Source organism: Nycticebus coucang, chromosome 20 (genome assembly GCF_027406575.1).
Source record: "Nycticebus coucang isolate mNycCou1 chromosome 20, mNycCou1.pri, whole genome shotgun sequence".
NCBI classification, from domain to species: Eukaryota; Metazoa; Chordata; class Mammalia; order Primates; family Lorisidae; genus Nycticebus; species Nycticebus coucang.
This window is the reverse complement of record NC_069799.1, coordinates 45,750,571-45,772,395: the sequence shown is the minus strand read 5'-3', so window position 1 is coordinate 45,772,395 and position 21,825 is coordinate 45,750,571. Positions and strand designations below refer to the sequence as shown.

The window sequence follows — 21,825 nt, the reverse complement described above, 5'->3', positions numbered from 1 at the left end:
TAGAGGTTGTTGTGAACTGTGACACCACGGCACTCTACTGAGGATGACATAGTGAGACTGTCTCAATAATAATAATAATAAAGTAAAAGGAGCACACTCTTAAAAGCAATTCTAATTCATTATTTGCATCCACTGTTTACCCTTTCTCTGTATCTGGTAACTGAAAAACAATTAATTCAATATATGCCATATTCACCCTGTACATTTTATCAAATGATTACAATAGAATGCTCTGAATATGAATGTTTAGAGGGAGAGTGGGAGAGAGAGAGAGATTACACAGGGGTGACCAGTGTCTGCGTGAGTGAGCAACATTGCAGGGATTAGAAATCATCCGTGGCTATGCAGTGGCCACGTGATCAAGGCCTAAGGGCAAGCAGATCTGCACAGTTGACTTTTGACGAATTCTATCTTACTGTCTCTTTAAGTAGGAGAAGTTGGGCAAGCTTGTCGAAAGAGTACACAGGTGACTTCCCAGCCATGTTCATTATCAAACTTCACCTTGCAAGGAGGGGGTAATTTTTGCAGGTTGATCAGAAGAGAGTTTATAACTATAAACACCAAAGCCAGTTTTGCACTTTGCAAAAAAAAAAAAAATTGCACTTGCTAAAAATCACTTAATCCAAATACTATTCCAGTGTGAAATAAGTTATTATTTCACATTCAAGCATTCTGCTAGAGGATCCCAGAAAAAAAAAAAAAAACCACATCTTTCTCCAGCATTGCAAAATGTTCAGTTTGACCATACTGCCAGGAAGAGAAAGGTATTTTCCATTTTTAATACCATAAATACTTTGTTTCTCAAACTGGCTCCAGGAAAAAGGGTGGTGGAATGTCACATATCTGAACTTGTGACTAATGCCAAAATACGCAGAAGCGTTTTCCAAAGAAAACATGTTGTAAGCGTTAAGTCTTATTAGGTCTTGTGCTTTGGTGAGGTAGTCTTAGGATCTCAGAACTAGGCATGCTCAAAAAAAAAAAAAAAGCTTACAGTTTTTTCTTACAAATATTATTCTGCTCGATGACGACAATCCAGAGTCTTTCTCAAGTATTTTAACAGTAATAACTTCAGCAGTATCAACCAGTGCAAGGATTCCTGCTACCCAAGAGTCTTAGCTTTGAGAGAGTTAAGAAAAGGTTTACAGAATCTTGACTGAAAAGGGAAATAGTGGCTCATGCCTGTAATCCTAGCACTGGAGGCTGAGATAGAAGGATTCCTTGAGCTCAGGAGTTCCAGACCAACCTGAGCAAGAGGGAGACCCTGTCTCTACTAAAAATAGAAAAATTAGCCAGGCATTGTGGTGGGCACCTATAGACTCCGCTACTCAGGAGGCTGAGGCAGGAAGATCACTTGAGCTCAGGAATTTGAGGTTGCTGTGAGCTAGGCTGATGCCACTGCAAAGTGAGACTCTGTCTCAAAATGGAAGGAAAGAAGGAAGGGAGGGAGTGAGGGAGGGGAAGGAAAGGAAAGAAAAAAAGGAAGACAAGTATTTTGTCAGTGCAATGCAGTTCAGTGCAACACCTGCACTAGCCAGACTGTCACCTGGTTGAACATCAAGGCTGGCCTAGTAACCTTCAGGCACAAGTGCAGCCTAAGACTCCCACTCTTATCCCTATGGGCACTGCCAGTGAAGAGAAGGGCACAGGCTGTGGAGCTTGCCCCAGTGGGCTGAAGAAGCCAGAGAGTCAGCTTTTACACCCTTTTTACACCCTTTTGCCTTCCCAGTTACATCTAACCTCAACTAATAATCTATTGGTTTTATTAAAAAATTACATTGCCATTAAACTTAGACTCACAAAAAACTGAGTTTAAGTCTGTACCCATCACACCCTACTGTGAATTAAACTGTCCCTCTTTCAGTAATTCAGGTACATTTAAAATAGGTCCTCTCACCAAAGAGAGGGGAGCCCTGAAGTACCACTGAGGCACAGTGCTCATTGGCCTGGTCCCATGCGTCCTCCCTGGTCCCCACAACAGCCTGCCACACAGCCATTGCTCAATGAGTTCTTGCTAAATCAACCAACCAGCCACCCTAATAATGTGAACGCTAATTTATTTTATTTTATTTTTTTTTTGTAGAGACAGAGTCTCACTTGATGGCCCTCGGTAGAGTGCCGTGGCCTCACACAGCTCACAGCAACCTCCAATTCCTGGGCTTAAGCGATTCTCCTGCCTCAGCCTCCCAAGTAGCTGGGACTACAGGCGCCTGCCACAACGCCCTGCTATTTTTTGGTTGCAATTTGGCAAGGGCCGGGTTTGAACCCGCCACCCTCGGTATATGGGGCCGGCGCCTTACCCACTGAGCCCTAGGTGCCGCCCAGTGAACGTTAATTTAAATGTGTATTTTTGGAAGCCCATGAATGCATTTTGCAACATCTCATTTAGATTCGGGAAAGAATTTTTTGGTTTTGGTTTTGGTTTATTCGTTTGCAGCACAGATGAGTTAAATATTATAGCTATTTTATATCTTTAAATAAGTTTTTGTTTTTGTTTTTCTGCTCACGAGATGAGGTTTATTATAGAATCCCTGGGATTAGAGATTGGGCTTTGTGGTCAGTCCTCAATGAATATTAGTGACCATGATAATGAAAACTGTAACTGAGCCGACATTCAGTGGTATTAATTATATCAGTAAGATAAATGCATAATACAATAGTTCTGTTAAAAAGTTACATTGCAGGGCGGTGCCTGTGGCTCAGTGAGTAGGGCGCCGGCCCCACATACCGAGGGCGGTGGGTTCAAACCCAGCCCCGGCCAAACTGCAACAACAACAACAAAAAAAAAAATAGCGGGGCGTTGTGGCAGGCGCCTGTAGTCCCAGCTGCTTGGGAGGCTGAGGCAAGAGACAGCTTAAGCCAAGAGCTGGAGGTTGCTGTGAGCTGTGTGACGCCATGGTGCTCTACCAAGGGCAATAAAGTGAGACTCTGTCTCTACAAAAAAAAAAAAAGTTACATTGCAATTAGACCTTAGGCTTAGACTCAGAAAGAACTGAGGTCTGTCACTAGCTCAGGAATTTTGGGTACTTTCTTTCAATTTCTTCAAGCTCATTTCCTTTATTATAAAATGGGAATAATAACAGTATCTACCTAGAATAATAATAATACTTAGGAATCATAATGTTGTTAGATTAAATAATATCATTCATTTAAATTACTGAACCTGGCTCGGCGCCCATAGCTCAGCAGTTAGGGGTGCCGGCTGAGGCAGGTTCAAACCCATCCTGGGACTGCTAAACAACAATGACAACTATGACCAAAAAATAGCCGGGCATTGTGGCAGGTGCCTGTAGTCCTAGCTACTTGGGTGGCTGAGGGAAGAGAATTGCTTAAGCCCAAGAGTTGGAGGTTGCTGTGAGCTGTAACACTATGGCTATGACACCATAATTGTTTTTAAAGCTGAAATATGGTTAAATCTATTTTGATATTACACTGTTTTCTATTATACACAATTGGATATATTACAGATATTATTAGGTATCATAAATAATGCAGTAATAAAAAATAATGTGCTAAACTTAACTACTTGGCACAGACCAAGAGTTAGTTAAATTTCTTCCAATAACAATAATGATGACGATGATTTAATGCAATGATATTCTTTCCTTTCTTTGTCCTTTCCCACAGTAATTCCAGAATTCTTTTTTCTTTTAATTCTTAATATTAAGCATTTCTGTGTGAATATAATTACCTCTGTTCCTCGGAGATCCTTAGGAAAATAGATATCTTCAGTCATTTGAACACTCAGACCAAAATCCACCAGCACAGCTTTTGTGGACATGAAGACAATGTTGCTAGCTATAAGGAGAGAAACATTTTTAGCATAAAATTTTCTATGTATACATAAATGAAAACATCACCCAAAACAATAATGAGTCTCAAATCAGAAAAGATCAAAATGCTTTCCCTCATGAGAGGGGCGTATTATATTCAAAAGAGGAGGATGAATTTTGGTGAGAGTTTAAAAGAAAATCATTCCACATCTGTCAAGAATGTAGTCAATGTGGGTGGAAATGATCATACTCATTAACAATGCTCCGATGGCTTGAGTTTTAAATTCTAAGATATAAGTATATCATAATCAAGCTGCTTTACTAAAACATTAAAATAAAATACCCACTTTTTTCCTCCCAATGAAAGTTGCACTAGTCCAATTTAGCCCTAGCTATTTTTTTTTTTTATTGTAGAGACAGAGTCTCACTTTACTGCCCTTGGTAGAGTGCCGTGGCGTTACACGGCTCACAGCAACCTCCAGCTCTTGGGCTTACGTGATTCTCTTGCCTCAGCCTCCTGAGCAGCTGGGACTACAGGCGCCCGCCACAACACTTTGCTATTTTTTTGTTGCAGTTTGGCCGGGGCCGGGTTTGAACCCGCCACCCTCGGTATATGGGGCCAGCACCCTACTCACTGAGCCACAGGCGCCACCCTTAGCCCTAGCTATTAAAGGTCACAGTCGGCTTCTTGCCTATTTCTTCACTGTATACGACTTCTAGAAAGCTTTCTTTGAAGGTTTGCATAAATGACATGTCTCCGGTTGCATTTCAGAGAAGGAAGCTGGACGGTACTTTAAGGAAACTGTCTTCCCTGCCACCGAGGGCCTGCTGGTTGCCTAATCAGTCTCTTTAAGCCGAAAAGGGATATGTCCAAAGATACTCACGTTTAATGTCATGGTGAATCACTTTCTTCGAGTGTAGAAAATCCAGTCCTTTAAGAACATGCTTTGTCACCCAAATAATTTCAAATTCTCTCATTGGTCCACAGCTCTCCAGTTTCTCCAAAACAGATCCCCCTTCGCCTGCTTCCATAAAGAGATGGACAGTTTCACCCCATAGGACTGCGCCATATAATTCAGCGATGTTTTCGTGCCGGAAGCAAGCCTGGATTTCTACATCAGATGGCTTAAATTGATCTACTGGGATCTAGAACACAAAAATATGAATACGATTCTAAGTAATCTTAAAAAATAGGTGATGCAGCTCAATACACAAACCAGAAGACAAATAAAAGCCCTCCAGGATACTGTGACCTGTATAAAACTGTACCTCCCAAATTATGACAATGTTCATCCCAGACCTGCCTTCACATGATATCAGCTGTAGGTAAAATATTCAGAACAACAAAATTTTAGAAAATATATAGTGAAGTATCATTTTCATTTAGAATATAGGGATCCAGCCAAAATTTTAAAATCACGAGTGAATCAAAAGAGGAGGAATTATTTCGCACCTATTAGACACAAAATTTCCAAAGTATCTAGATTTGGGGATCTAGTTTTAAAATTTTAACTTGTTGTGAGACAAGATGAAGTCTTTGGTCCCAATGTTCATGCTTTAGCAACGCACTTAAAATAAGCACCAGTGAGCCATTCATTCCCTGAAAACTCAGACAGTTATTAGTAAAGAAGGAAGTCGCACTTTGAGTGCGGGTAAACTTGGAGAGGTCTCCAAAATATAGGGCAAGGTGAAAAGAGCAGGCTGCAGAAGTACACGTTTTATGTTTCCATTTGTAAAAACTTTTCAAACTGAACGCACACACTTGCATAGAAATTTCCGTGACTACATAAGAACCCATTTATAGTAGTGCCTCATGGCAGGGGAATCTTATTCTTCAGCTTCTATCCTTTTGAATGTGTTTGGGGGGTTTGACACCTATATGATTTTCTTTTTTTAAGAAAAAAATGCAGCTTACAAGTGTTGAGCGCAGGACAAGGAAAACAAACCCACAAAGCTATGTTCTCTGGCTCTGGGGGATGAGACTGAAAAACAGGACGCTGTGGTTCTAAATCTTTGCAAAATGTCCCCAGGTTGTTAACAACAACTTGGACATGTATCTTCTACATCAGGGATTCTACCTTTTTTTTGCCCCTCTCTGCTGCAAATTAGAAGAATTAGAGCTCTCTCGGGCTGCACATTAAATACACATGCACTAGGGTAGCTGGTGAGTAAAACAAACAGTTCATGTATAGTTTTCAAGATATCTGACACCACAGATAAGAGAAACAGTCTTCCAAAAATCAGCAAGTGGCCCATGGGCACAAGTGGGACACCCCTGCTAAATGTAGCTTCAAAAGGTTGACTACAACTCTCCTTGTTTCTTCCCTTATCATAACAGATCCTCAGGCAAATCTTTATCAAAGAATAAGTGAAGCTGACACATTGTTGGTCTTTTAATTATGATTAGAGACATGCTATTCAGCAATTACTTCTTATTTTTTGTTAAGTTGAAAGTGAGTGTATTTTAGTTGGTTGTTCTTTTAATAAATGTAATTAAAGGCAGGGTGTGGTGGCTCACACCTGTAACCTAGCACTCTGGGAGGCTAAGGCAGGTAGATTGCTTGAGCACAGGAGTTCAAGACCAGCCTAAGCAAGAAAAAAACCCTGTCTCTACTAAAAAAGCAGAAACACTTTGGAGCACCTGTAGCTCAGTGGTTAGGGCAATGGCCACGTACACCAAGGCTGGTGGGTTCAAACCCAGCTTGGGCCAGCTAAAACAACAATGACAACTGCAACAACAACAACAACAAAAATTGCTGGGTGCTGTGGCAGGTGCCTATAGTCCCAGCTACTTGGGAGGCTGAGACAAGAGAATCGCTTAAGCCCAAGAGTTTGGGGGTTGCTGTGAGCTGTGATGCCATGGCACTCTGCCCAGGGTGACAGCTTAAGATTCTGTCTCAAAATAAATAAATAAATAAATAAAAGTAGAAACACTAGCTGGGCTTTCTGGTGGGTGCCTATAGTCCAAGTTATTGGGAAGGCTAAAGCAAGAAGATCACATGAGAGAGAATGAGGTTGCTGTGAGCCATGATGATGCCACTGCACTCTACCCAGGGTGAAAGAGTGAGACTTTGTCTCAATAAATAAATAAACAAACAAACACATGTAAGTAAAGCAACATAAACATACAGAAAAATACAATGATGGTGTCAAGCTCAATGAATTATCAACTGAATGGACAAATGATTTGCTTTGCCTGTTTTTGCCCTTTATATAAAAGGACTCTCATACAATAGGTCTTATTTTGTGTCTTAGTGCTCTGGATCAACCACATAAAGGCTTATAAGATTCATCTCCACTATTATAGCTGGAAATCATGTATCCGATATTCTATTGTGTAACTATACCCTTTTCTAGCATCTGGGAATTTTCAAGTTACAAAGAGTGCTGACATGAACATGCCAGTACCCAAGCACACAGTTTCTAGTTTTTGGTGACCACGTAGACATGCTTCTGTTGAGTGCACCTGCAGGAGACGGAACTGTTGGGTCACAGGGTGTATAAAGACTCAGTACAGGCAGACAGAGTTTTCCAAAGTGGCAGCACCTTAGAAGTTATTGTTTACTAAGAAAGAACGGGCTGTTTGTGATCATTGGTGTTATTTCAGTTCAGCTCTTTCAATCTACAGCCCCAAGAAGCCTTTCTCCTTCTCAGTTTCTGCTTCTCTGCCAGACCCCCTTCCCCCGTGAGTGGGAGTTGCTCTTACATTACAGGATCACTCCCCTCCACATTCCAAGTCAGTGCTAAATAAGCACTTTCTTTTTAATCCTCTGGATTAAAGTCAACCATGGTCCTTTTTAAGGAGAGATTTAGGGGCTGAATGGCCCCCAGGTACCAAACAAATCCAGAGAAACAAACGCTTTGGTGAAAAGCACCCTCAGATAAGATCCAGTTGAAGGGTGAGAACCTTTGGTTAAGACAGATGAACAAACACACACAAATCAAAATGATAAAATGCGGGGCAGGTTGTCTGGTTAGAGAACACGTACCAGCTTACACGCCATCCTTTTCTTTGTCTTTATATCTTGCGCTAAGTATACTTTTCCAAAGGCCCCTCGAGGAATGAAATCGGAGCCAATATTCCTGTAGGTCAGTTTCCAAGGGATCAGGAGAACATCAGAGTCTATTTGGTAGCGTCCATTCTGGGGAGTGATGACCTGTGACAAGATAAAAAAGCAAGAGGGTCAGAATTTCGGCAAAGTTGGCTTTTTCTAAGACCCTCTCCTCTATTTGGAAACTGGGTATTTTAGAAACATTTTTATACACAGTGCTTGAAATTCATATCACTGCATAATTGTAACATTGTACAGAGACTATATTTAGATCTTGAGCAAGTCAGAGAAAGCATGTAACCGATCCACACATCCCTGGGCAGACCTGATCACATTTCCATCTACTCATGAGTAATTCATTGCCAAATAGAACTTTAAAAATGATCTATCTAAGGGAGCATGACCACAGCCACCAAAAGCCTGAAAATAAAGATTGCATAAATATAAACCGTGCCGGGAGGTTGACTTGCTTCTATTAAAATGTGCTAACCTGTTAGTCTGCATAGCTGTTACTCACCTATGATACATGGAGAGAGAGCGTGGAAATTAACCTACGATCATGACAGATTTTGGAAAACAATGTCTTATGCCAGACCTATGAGTTGACAATGCTATGTAAATAAAGTAAGGGCAGAATTGTTTCTCATTCAATTACTCATTTAATATCCATTGCGTGCATAACTGGAGCTAGGCACTGTGTTTGGTGAGGAGCCTACCATGTACACGAGACAGGTGACCCTGACCTCCAAGAGTTCACAAGCAAGAAGACACTTAGAGGTTCAAAACCACTCAACTCAAAAATTAAGAGATCTGCTATATACTAATAGCAATGTGGGTTATAAGGGTGTATGCATTTGTCAAAACTCATCAAATTGCACATTTAAGATCTGTGTGTTTTGCTGTATATAAAGCACACCTCAATTTTTAAGGAGAGAAAAAATTAAAAGGTAAAATATATATAATTAAGTTTAGAACAAATTCATATGGGCATCCACAGAAAATATAATCTGAAATAAGTGCCTATAGGCTAAAGTGTTCTTTCAAGGGATAAAAAGTCTCAGGAATATTAGTTTTTCCTAATTGAAATTAGTAATAGTACAACTTCAGATTATGGATTCAGAAATTATAAAACTATCAAAGGGTCAAGCTTGGTGGCTCATGCCTGTAATCCCAGCACTTTGGGAAGATGAGTTTGGGAGGGGGATGAGTTAAGGCCAGGAATTTAAGACCAGCAACACAGGCTGGGTGAGGTAGTTTACGCCTATAATCCTAGCACTTGGGAGGCCGAGGAGGGTGGATTGCCTGAGATCACAGGTTTGAGACCAGCCTAAGCCAGAGTGAGACTCGTCTCTAAAGAACAGCTGGGTGTTGCAGTAGGTGCCTGTAGTCCCAGCTACTTGGGAGGCTGAGGCAAGAGGATCACTTGAACACATGAGGTTGCTGAGAGCTAAGATGCCATGGAACTATACCCAGGGTAACCGAGTGAGACTCTGTCTCATAACAAAAAAAAAAAAAAGCAACACAGTTGAGACTCATCTCTGCCAAAAATAAATAAATAAATAAATAAACAAACAAATAATTAAAAAATTAGCCAAGCATGGTGGCACATGCCTGTAGTCCCAGCTACTTAGGAGACTGAGGCCAGAGATTTGCTTGAGCCCAGGAGTTTGAGGCTACAGAGCTGTGATGACACCACTGCACTCCAGCCTGGATGAAGGAGTTGAGAACTTGATTTATTTCAAGTACAGAAGAAGCTGCAGGGGAATGTGGCAAATTCCCAGATCCACCACACGGGAAAAGAATGAACTGATTCCCGTGCAGATGCACGGAACTCCTCACTTGGCTGCTGCTACGGGAATAGTTCTAGCAACCATAAGGCCCATTCATTCAGCTCTTTGCTAATTTTAGCTACACATCTCACAAACAGATGTGTTCACTATTAGTCAGGGAATGCAACAGAGAATAACTTCAGTGCTTAGAAATGTGAAGTCAGAATCCCCAACAATAAAAAAAAAAAAAAAAAAAATGTGAAGTCACTCAATTTAACAACTAAATATTTACTGAGTGCTTCTGCGGTGTGGAATCCAGAGAGAACATGAATAAATACAGATCCCAGTTTTGCTTTGTTTGAAATACAACCTTCTTTCAAGAAATGTGTCACCTCTGATGGCTGGAGGCCTCTTTTGCAGCAGCTGAAAGAGTAGTGAATTTGGTCCCCTTTTATGTTGGGACAGAATCCTTCTCATGACACTCAATAATCACACTAGTTGTCTACCCCTTTCTTGGTACTAAATATGTATAGACCCAACTTCAGCACACGTTCCAGTTAACTGTCTTGGTGTTTATGTCTCTTTCACCAAAGTTTTATCCAACCTAAATTTGTTACGACCCCACTTGACCCAGTATCCTCCTACTGAGTCCAAAAGGACCAAGGTTAACAATAGCAGCCATATGTTGAAAGCTAATCACAGCACTGCGTTCAGAACTTTAATACATCATCTCATCAAAGCACACAACAAACCTCCAGAGGTAAGTATTATGCTTATCTCCATGTCAGACAAAGAAACTGACACCAAGAAGTTAAGTAACTTGCTGGTCGGTGTCAGAGCTAAGATTCGAACTCAGGTGTGTCTGACCCCAGAGCTCCTAGTCTTGGGATAAGAGCTTTTCATCTTCTGTAAGGCTATAATTAAAACCAAGCTATGATGAAAACCCAGCTATTAAAAGCAAGGTTACTATAATCCAGGTGCTTATATGTTTACCTATTTACAGAGCATCCCTTAGCCTTCTCTTCTATAGATGAAATATTGCAAGTTGCCTCACCCCTGCTTTACAACTCTGCATTCTGGGACCCTCCTCAGAATGTCCCATGATTTTTCCATGGCTCCTCTGTGGACAGGACCTGAACTTCCAGTGCGGTGGGCCACTCCTGATGGCTTGCAGTTCTGCAAAGTCCCTGGTTCTTCCTTTAGCCACAGACCATCCCTATTTGGATTTGAGATTCTTCTTTCTCTTTCTTTCTCTTTCCTCCTCCTCTGCCTCTTCTTTGTAGGAGCCCTACCAAACAATCTTGGGGAATCTTTGTTGTTCATATCTGCCATTTTTTCAACTTAACCAAAGCCATCTTTAAATGCAGATATTGTAAACACACTTCCTATTTCCTCGCCCAGATCACTGTCATCTATACTAAATTGGGCCCAGTAGCAGCCATGAACAACAAGTCTTAGATATTTTAGTAAGAATAAATTCCACAAGAGACCTGCTATGAAACAGATGTGATCCTGGGTACCATTAACACGGGCATACTTTCTAGAACAAATGCAAAGCTAGCTCTTTCCTGTTCTGCTAGTCACAACAAATGTATCCCCATGTTCAGATTCTGGGCTTGTAGACAGCCACTGCTACAGGCTTGAGTTCAAAGGGCACTACCAAGGGGCTGAGGAGTGATAACACAACACATTAGAAGTAGCAGCCACAGTTAGAAATGTTTGTGAAAGGAGAGAGAAGATCTAGGGAACATGCAAATTTTTTTTTAAAAAATATTGGAAGGACTATTGTAATGAAAGCAAATAACACTTGTATACAACAACAACTACCACAATGGCTCATAGTCATTAAAACACTTGTGTAAGCAGGTCACACACTGCAAATGTGTTTATTATTTGTTTCCACCCTACAGAGTAAGTGCTATAATAATACCCATTTCACTGAAGAGTAAACTGAGGCCTACGGGGAGAGAAATAACCAGCTTCAGATCACACAGCTAATCCATTTCAGAGCTGAGCTACCTACCAAGGAAGGCACTTCAAGCCACAACCTGCATTCTTCATCAGTTCCATTAGATACACCATTTTATAGCCAAAAAAGTAGGTCTTAGACTAAGGGGTCTGAGATGGATTTTAGTTCCATATAAGGAAGAATTTTCTCATGATCAGAAATGAACAAATTTGAAACTCAATGCTCCAGTATGTGATGAGCTCCTGATCCCAGACTTTCAAGCACAAACCAAAATCCTCCACCAGTTACCGGACAAGACAATGGGGTGAATCCAGCAGCAGACCGAGGGTTGGCCTCAAGGATCTCTGAGGGTTTTTTCAACCTTACAAGAAGAAGGTGGTGGAGAATCCTAACTCCATGACTAACCCCGAAAAACAAATCTCCAGCATCTCACGCCCACAGCTGTTGAGTAAATCCTTCAAGGGGCCTTCAGTTCTCCACAAAACCACTGAACAGTTGAGCGCTTGGAACCGATTTTAGATTATTCATTCCCAGATCAGGTCATGAATTGGCACAGATTATAAATTACTTGCAGCTCTCTTACACAAAGCCTAAGTCTCCTACAGTTTCTTCTCCCAGGTCTTGCTGGATGACAGCAGAATCTTTAACATATGTTACTTTTAGGAAGATAACATATACTCACACAGGCAAACACTACCATCCAACCTCCCTATGCTTCAGTATATTTTTGTAACTCTTGGTTCTGCACCCTGCCTAATTAACTCTATGGTGTTGTGGCTGTTGGCTGCCTGAACACAACAGGTCTCTGTGCCTCCAGGCCCCGGCACACGCTGTTCTCTTCCTTTGGAACACTCCTTATTTCATCTGGCTAAGTCCAACTCAATGTTTCATACCTCTGCTTAGACATCAAATCCTTTCTGGATGCCTGTGCTAACATCCTCCCTTCTCTCTACCCATGCTGATGGCTGTGTGAGGTAGTCCTCTCCGCATTCTCAAAGTAATAGTAGCACACTGCATTACAATTGCCTTTTCTTCTTTCTTTCTTTCTCTTTTTTTTTTTTTTTTGTGTGTGTGTGTGTGAGACAGAGTCACACTCTGTTACCCAGGCTAGAGTGCCATGGTGTCACCCTAGCTCACAGCATCCTCAAACTCTTGGGTTCAAGCAATCCTTCTGTCTCAGCCTCCCGAGTACCTGGGACTGCCCTCCATGACAGCCAACTAATTTTTCTATTTTCAGTAGAGACTGGGTCTGGCTCTTGATCAGGGTGGTCTTGAACTTCTCAGCTCAAGGAATCTTTCCTCCTGGGCCTCCCAGAGGATTATAGGTGTAAGCCACCTGTCCAGCCTACAATTGTCTTTTCGCTTCCCTCCCACATGCACCAGGCAATAAGCTCGCCGAGGCACAGACTGTCCACCACTGTGTCACTAGCACCTGGTAAAGGACTTGATATCCTGTAAATGTCCTAGCTAATGAGTGGGTGGACACTCCAATGAAAGGTTTTCCTCCTTTTATAGATACATTGTACGAATGGATTTTATCTTGGAATCAATCTGTCTGGGATAATCAGCTGTTATATCCAAAGCCAAGAGACAGAGAGAGACTAATGAAACTCAGAAAAGTTACGTGTTTTAGGGTAGCAGGTGGAGTATGATGGGAAGAGAAAGGTCTTGAGCATAGGATGATGGTTCCAAGAGTATCACTGAGGATAAACAGGAGTCACAAGCAAGCCTTGCCTCCTTCCCCGTCTTGTCTCAGATTGGCTACAATTACAGACGGCAATCCCAGTTCCTCAGCCATTATTTATGCTATGACGGGTTCCTAGCGGTCAGAGGGATGTGTATGATCTTTAATGTCAGTGACAGGAAAGTTAACCGTAGAGCTGAGCCACATGCCCAGGCACCTTAGAGCCATCGACCACTGGGTTGATTTGCCTAGAGAAGCCAGGTCTATCTTCCTGTGGATTTTAAGGCCCTCCTCTTATTCCATTGTTTTTAGTTTTCTTATTTTATATTTTATATTCTTGATCGTTTTAAAATAAAAAAAATTTTTTACATTTTCAAAAATCCTGCTTTTATGATAAATCTTATGCTTAAATTTTCTCCTTAATTATACACTTGTTCCTTTATAGAACATTGGCTTGTGGAGAGTAGTGACAACATTTTACTCTTACCCTTTGCTGACAAAATTTCCTCTTCCTTTTAATTTTTATTTATTTATTTATTTATTATTTTTGCAGCTTTTGGCCAAGGCTGGGTTTGAACCCGCCACCTCCGGTATATGGGGCCTGTGCCCTACTCCTTTGAGCCACAGGCACCGCCCCCTCTTCCTTTTCAAATGAATGTCTTACTTTCTCTCTCTTTCTTCATTAGCTTCTCTGATCCTATTTCTTAAAAACTTCAAGAGGCTCTTTCTTTGTATTTCTTATAATTGTCCTGAATTTCTTTCTGTACTCAGCCTTCCTACTACAGGACTGATCATAACTCCTCCGGAATTACTGAGTTATTTGGTGGTTTGCCTTCCAAGTCACAAGAGATTTCAAGGCTTGCCAGGAAATGGTCTTATTCTCAGCAATTCCTCAGATGAGGTCTGAAATTGGTGACTGTGATCAAGCATGATGTTCAATCCTCTATACTGTACATTGTAATTATAGTTTTATGGCCCACCTCTCATCAACCGCACGGGATTGGCCAAATATCCTTAAATCTCTGTATATTCACAAGTAACAATCATTTGTTTATTCTATAATTATTCACTTCAGATACTCAATCGAACAAATAAATTATGTAAAAAATGAGAGGAATATAAAATTACATTTCTCACCATAGATACATACATTACTTTGAACCAGAGTTTTCCAGCTATCCTTTAGCTAAGACAACCAAAATTTGCTCCTTATTCAAATTACTATTTCCCATTTATAAAAGGAAGTAATATTCTGAATGTAAAGTACTTAGGCAATTATTAAATACAGCTTGGCATATCCATACCAAAGCAGATCACACAATAATAGAAAAGGTAATGTTGTTCCATACCAAGCTATAGATGAACACAACTGGCTTCTACCAAAACAATTCACTACATAGCTGACCTACATTACTGTGTTGTTTTTAATTAAAAGAATGTGGTATGCAAAAACAAAACAACATAATCAAGTACTGTGTTTCAATTCTTTACTCATTTAACACCTACTTTCGATAGCAGCCATTTTGCCCTTCAGACACATGATACTGAAGAAAAGGGAGTCACTTTCATCAATAAATATGTTTTGTAACCTACCACCTATTCTTTTGCAAAGCGTTCTTTAAAAAATTAGACTACCGGCTCAGTGCCTGTAGCTCAGTGGCTAGGGAGCCAGCCACATGCACCAGAGCTGGCAGGTTCGAACCCAGCATGGGCCTGCCAAACAACAATGACAACTACAACCAAAAAAATGCCCAGGCGTTGTGGTGGGGGCCTGTAGTTCCAGCTACTTGGGAGACTGAGGCAGGAGAATCACTTGGGCTTCGGAGTTTGAGGTTGCTGTGAGCTGTGATGCCACAGCACTCTACTGAGGGCAACGTAATGAGACTCTGCCTCAAGAAAAAAAAAAAAAAATTAGACTACCTTTACCTAGCATCTGTATTCACCTATGACATACTAAAATCTGACAGAATTGCAGACACACCTAAACACATCACCTGATCTACTACTGTGGCAACTAAGTGTTGCCACAATATTTTGGATTATTTGCATACTTGGGATGACTAACCAAGTATATCATTTGTCATTCATACCTTGCCAATTAAAGAGAGGGAATTTGTGGATAGCTATTTACTCCCTACAAACTACATTTTAAAAAGAACTTTATAATAGCCAGTATTAACATTTCAAGATGCAACAAGAAAAAACAAATAATTCAGCATCCAAGAATATTAATTAGAGACAAAGTGTTTATTCCCCTCTCCAAGTATTTTCATTAAGCCTTTCCCTTCTGCACAACTGATGAATGAGCTTTTAAGTGAGTTATTAAAATACATTTCTCGAGGCCGTGCACGGTGGCTCACGCCTGTAATCCTAGCACTCTGGGAGGCAGAGGTAGGTGGATCACCTGAGCTCATGAGTTCAGCCTGAGCCAGAGCAAGGCTTCATCTCTAAAAAAAAAAATAGCTGGGCATTGTGGCGAGCGCCTGTAGTCACAGCTACTCAGGAGGCTGAAACAAAAGTATCACTTGAGCCCAAGGATTTGAGGTTGCTGTGAGCTGTGATGTCACAGCACTCTACCAAGGGTGACGAAGTGAGACTCTGTCTCAAAAAAATAAAAATTTTTAAAAAAATTTAAAAAATAAGTAAATAAAATGTATTTCTCTTAATTACCTATTTGTAGAACTACTACTAAAATACGGCAGAATTCTTTAAATGGAACTTTTAACGAGGACTTTATTGTATCTTTAACATGGAGGTGATTCTTACTGATAATTATGTATTTAAACCTCATACCCGGCAGCCAGTCTAAACCAAGTTCAAATGCATTGAAGCTCATTTAATGCAGAATGGCATTTGAACTTGGTTTAGACTGGCTGCCAGGTGAGTTGGTAAAGCTGGGCACATAGCACTCAGTTGGGCAGGAAAAACATACCATATTTAATAAAATCCCAGATTCCTGTGGTCGGTGTCCATAAAAATGCTTTGCAGTGTTGGATATGTGGTTTGCGAATGCAAGCAAATCCTCCACGGTTCCGTATCTGACCGATGACAAGCAAGGCACCTCTTGGCCACTAAGCAGCAGAGACTCCGACCGCTCGTCGTTTTGGTTACTGTCTTGACACAAGGTCATCAGACCAGGTTCATAAACTGCTGGCTCTTCACTTGCATAAAGATTTTCCATAATGTCTATCACATCGGACATGTTTAGATGGTTAAGCAGTAAATCAATTTCTTCTTTATTGTCACTTCCAGTGCTCATGTCCTCCATCACTGTTGCAATTTCTGCAGCGTCTACAAAAGAAAACACAAATACTTAGTTTAGGATGTTTGTCTTGGCACGCAAGACCAATGGGAAACTGACATACAAGGATTCGGACTAGGTTTCTGCCCCCTTGAAGGTAGGAAAGGAGAGCTCTGTGCTAACTGTGTGTGTGAATTCATGTTGACAGTGCAGAGTTGAAAGGTACCTGAGATAACCTTCAGTCCAGCTCACTTTGCAGAGAGGGGAAATCTGAGTTGAGAGAGCTTGCTCTTCCTCACAGAGTGGTGGCACCAGCTAGAGCCACTGAGAACAAACTTTCACTAAACACAAATACCGAGAAAGACCAGCTCAGGAATCTGTGAAGAGCTCAGGCTTCTGACTCTTCACAGCTTTCAACCTTGCACAACCCAGTTGTTCTCTGCAAGAATCACCCTGGCTTTTTTTTTTTTTTTTTCTGTCTTTGGTGACTTTAAAATAAAAAGAACAACTTTACTAAATTCCAGAACTAACCTGGCAAATAAAATTCAAGCTCTGAAAGACAGAAAACATGTACAAGGGATTTCAATCTAAGCAAATAGGATGAGGAGGAGGAGCAAATGAGTTCAAGTGCATAAGCACTAGTTCCGGATCAAGTGTCACGAATAATTGTGATATAAATGAGTTAAACAGCTCACTGGGAGGAAGCCAGAGAGATGCCATCCTAGTTCTGCCACTGGCAAGTATGATTTAACTTATGATTCAGCTGTCCCCTCCTGAGACCAAAATTCCACAATAGTATAAAGCAAACATCTTGAAGGGCCAGAAGATTAATACCTATATACAAATGATCCTCTAGAACAGTGGTTCTCAACTTTCCTAATGCCGCAATGTCTTTTCATTGTTAAAAAGGGGTCGCGATCCACAGGTTGAGAACCGTTGCTCTAGATGCTGTGAGTAGTAGACAGTGAGCAGGAGAGCCAAATCTACCATAAGCAAGCTATGGGTAGGACCAACTGACTATATTAGGAAAAACTGCACTTGCACTTCAGTTCTCCCACACAAACCACCTGCCACACTTGGGGACCTGTAGATGAGGAAAAGAAAGTAATACAAAAAGTAAAAAGTGCCACTGAGGGCTTTAGAACAACTTCATTCTAAAGCTGAAAATATAAAAAAATCTAAGAGATGTAAGAGAATTTTGAAGCACAGTTTATCTATGTAAGCTGTATCCTGAAAGCACAGCCTCTTTCCACAAAGCTATTTTAGGTCCTTAAAATCACAAGCCTTGAACACACACAAAACTCAGCGCTAAAGCCACAGACCTCTGATCAAGTTGGAGCTTCAGCTCAAAGTTCCAGGAAATGTCTGACCACAGGACCACCTGCATGCAAGATCCAGCCTTCTGCCTCAGAGTCAATTTCACTTGACCAAGAACCGTGCCATTTAGTTCCATCGCTAACTTACTAGATGGTCATTTGCTGGTGTACAAATTGCATCTGAGCAAAACAGTCTAGCATCATCCTGCAGTTCAACATTCCTCTAGCCTCAAGACTGGGATCAAATTCCTATACCTCAATTTCCTTCATCTCCAAAACGGAGGCGTTCTCCAGGTGGTCCTGAGAATCAGATGAGTTCAAGCACAGCGCCTGCTGCAGTGTCTGGTGCACAGTGAATAAGCTGTGTCATTTGCAGTTGGTTTGTGTGCAGGAAAGAGAGAAGTACTGAGTCAGATTCCTGGTTTTGCATATACTGAATTAGCCTCCTTTCTTATCTGCAAATGGGATGTGGCTACCTATTCCCCGCCCCTTGCTTCACAGCAAACTTAAAGGTTGTACCTAAAATACAAAGGGTGGGAGGAGGCAGAAACCTACAAATGCTTTGATGACTGTTATCACCACCCTTAAATCTACAGTGGGAGCTGCAGCTTCCTCTCAGAGAGATCTCACACATCTTTCAAGGAGACTTTGATTTGGGTTCTTGGTATCCGTTGAGTTAGGAAAGGTACTTCTTAGGTTAATGGAGGAACATTTGACTTTGGTTTCACTGAGCTAATTCGTTGCAGTTTCTGCTTGTAGAATTTACAGGGAAAACAGAAGTTAAAAGCAGCCCACTTTGGGACCCCACTGGCTGAAAAGATCCAGGTTATTTATCAAATGGATGACTTCACAGAAAATAAAGGTCCGGTACTAACATGACTCAAGAAAGAGAGGGAAATAGTCCACACAGTTCAAATTCACACAGCTGATTCAGACAGAAAGACTGATTTTGGTTTTTAAATTCTGCAGAAAATTTCAGAGCATTTATGTGTAGAACCCAAGAGCACACACGCACACCCCTAAACTGCCAGTTGCTAGGAAAGAGAGAAGGGAGGGAAGAAGGACTACAGGGGAAGTGGAGGAGTGTTTGACACTGACACTTTCCTCAGGGCCCTCATTAATTCCTTAGCAACACTGGGCTTCTGTCACACCAATCTGTTCTCCTTGGCAACCTCACTGACCAATCTGCCTGCTAAATGCTCCTGCAAAAAGCCGGAGCACTTTTGGGGTCTTAATTAAGGAGACCGCATGCTAATGGTTTCTGAGTGATTCATGACCAGTACCTATCCAGAAAAGTGAGGCTTGTGAAGGCATTCTTATTTAGAAATAAAGACTTTTATAAGATGATTCCCAGTCCCCAACACAATTCATAATGAAAATCCTTATGAAATTCTTACTTCCTAACAGAATAGAAAATGACACCAATTTTAGAAATAGACGTGCAAATTAGTCAAAATCGTTTACTCAAATTATTTCAGAAACAGGTAGTAAAATCACAAGATAATTCTATTCCTAAACATGAACTTAATACTTTTGGCTAAACACATCTCCATAAAATTTTGAGTGTTTCCTGGTGTGTGGAAGTGGCTTCATAGTACAGACTTAAACTTCTGCCTAACAAAGGATGCTTATACCTCTTGTTACTTCCCATTTAAAAGATTTTTTTCTTCCAAAATAGTACATTAACCCCTGGGGCACATCTCTTGTTATATTTTTGGTCTCAAAAAGCCCTAGTATGATGCATTGCAGCCATACAGAAGCATTATCATTCTGCTTCAATATCTTTAGATGCCTCAGTACAAGACGAAGTCTCCAAAGGCCAACTTCTGGAAAAGAAAATGCACAGGGACCTCAGTCCATCCAGGGAGTTGGATTGTTATACCTTACTTGGCAAATACGACTCAGGTGTGAGAAGCTGCTCTAGCGTGTCTTCCCCTGTTTTTATCAAGAGCAAGCAGCCTTTTATCCCTCCCCAAAGGGAAACAGACAGCATTGCAACATTTCAAGTAAAGACAGCTAGCGGCCTCCCCCGGTTAACTTCAGGGACAATCCCTGGGGGTTCTATATTTCTTTCTAATCTTCATTCTACCCAGAGTTAGAAACGTTTCGGAATCCCAACATCACATTATCAGTGGAGGGGAAAAAAAAACACAAAACTTCTGTGAAACAACCTTTCTTCTCTTAGCATTTATTCTTTCTTCGACCAAAAGTCCCCTTTTCGTGTTCTGCTATAATTACCTTTTAATCACAGAATAGAGTCTGGTTTATAAACATGACATTAACGTTCAACTATTCAAAAGGCTCTCTCTGCTCCACCAACCCTCAGCCCTACTCCCTCCCGGCCCCCAAAGCCAAGGGAACTTTAAAAGCTCCTAAATTATAAAAGCACCTATCATTTGGGCGGGTCTTTCCAGCATCCAAGCTGCACTCACCGGGGCTCGGCAGCGAGAATGCAGCCGTCCCGTGGCGTCCGCGGCGGGAGGCCAGGTGACAGCAGCAGCGGGTCCCTGCTGACCCACGCGCTGCCCAGACGGACGCTGTCCAGGCGCTGGGGATCCGGGAAGGACAAGGAAGAGGGAGGAGTCTGCAACCCGTGAGACCCTTGCGTAAGGTGCTTTCCAGCTGCGCCCGGCTGCAGCCAGCTACCAGCTACCAGCTCGACCCACACAAGCGCCACCGCGCTGGCCCCGGGCACGCCCCCACCTCCCCTAGCCCGGGAGTTCTTCCCTCTGCCGGGGCATCCTCCAGTTCTGGGTGGGAACCCCCAGGGCACCCATGTGGAGGACAATCCTAAAGACACTCCCGACGCCTGAAACTCTGGGTTACCTGTGGCCTCCGCGTTGCCCCGCAGGCCGAGCGCTCCAGTCGCTGCTCCCCGACGACTCGGAGCGCAGCTGGTGGCTGGCCCTCGGGAGCCGGGCGCGCCGGGCCACCGGAGTCCCGCGGCGGCAGAAGCGGGAGCCAGGGCGTCAGGCCCCAGAGCGTGGCGTGTCCTCCGAAGCGGAGCGGACAAGTGAGCTCCGGGCTGCCGGCGCGCACAGCCCGCCCTGGTCGGCCCCTGACTCACGGCGTCTGAGCCAGCCCAGGGGCGGCGCAGCGGAGGCCGGCCGCCGCCTCCCCGCCTTTTCCATTTCCCCTTTCTCTCCGTAAACAGAAAGAGACTGGCCGGTGGCAAAGGAAACCAGAGCCCCCCCCCACTGGGAAATTCCGCCCTCCCCCCACCCTCCGTTGCCCTCGGGCGCCCGGGCGGAGAAGGCGGGACCGGGAGGAGCCGAGCGTCGCGCGGGGAGGGTGCGAGAGTCGGACCCGCACAGCGGTGGGAGGGCGGTCGGACGGGGGCGCAGGACAGCAGCCGCAGCCACAGCCGCAGTCGAGGGTCCGGGACACCGACGAGTTTCCCCCGGAACTGGTGAAGGAGAACGTACTAATGGCAGAGTTGGAAACCCGGACGGTGACCTTGCCCGGTCTCGTGGGAAGATCGTGTATCCCAGGGTGCGCCCTCCCGCCCCCTTCCGCTGGTGTCCCCGGCTCTGGCCGGGATACCACGTTCCAGGGTGTGCGAGAACTTTGTCCTTGGGCCCCACTCCCGGGGGACAGAGGCGCCGCGTGCTCTCAGCTGAGCTACGGGAAGCACCGGCACCTCCGGCTTCTCGGAACCGCGTCCATTCATCCAGTTTCGGGTAGCGCGGCCGCGACCCGCCCAGAGTTCGGTTCAGGTCCTCGCACAAATAGCGCGGTGACCGTGGTCCGCACACACCGGCTGGGGTTGAAAGACGTGGGGGAGGCTGGCGCCAGGTGGGCCTGGAACCTGCAGGTTGAACACCCGAAGGGGATCCGTGCGCGCTGCCAGCAGAACCTGGTTTTGTTCTTTAAGGACTAAACTGGAGCTGGGCATTTTGTGACCCCGCCTCATTAAGAAGTGTACCTATACCTATCTCTTACTCCTATTAACCCTGAGCCCCATCCGCTAATCTGGGGTTTTCCTTCTTGAGTGACAATTGCTCGCTCCAGGTGAAACCGGAAG

The 21,825-nt window shown here is 43.0% G+C and overlaps 1 protein-coding gene across 3 annotated transcripts in view; it reads right to left on the bottom strand.

Annotated features, from left to right (window-relative positions):
- MAP3K8 (mitogen-activated protein kinase kinase kinase 8) overlaps positions 1–21,222 on the bottom strand; it is a 28,041-nt gene extending 6,819 nt beyond the window's left edge. Inside the window, exons 1-5 of one of the 3 annotated variants that reach the window (XM_053573172.1) lie at positions 20,628–21,222; positions 16,177–16,535; positions 7,760–7,927; positions 4,655–4,916; positions 3,689–3,795 (exon numbers count right to left, since the gene is read on the bottom strand). In XM_053573172.1, coding sequence (XP_053429147.1) covers positions 3,689–3,795; positions 4,655–4,916; positions 7,760–7,927; positions 16,177–16,512 — 873 coding nt within the window. In that variant the 5' untranslated portion in view covers positions 16,513–16,535; positions 20,628–21,222. Of the gene's footprint in view, positions 1–3,688; positions 3,796–4,654; positions 4,917–7,759; positions 7,928–16,176; positions 16,536–18,056; positions 18,203–20,233; positions 20,589–20,627 lie in introns of those variants that run through there. The other 2 variants (XM_053573173.1, XM_053573174.1) reach the window with 2 other exon arrangements.
- Positions 21,223–21,825: the final 603 nt, after the last annotated feature.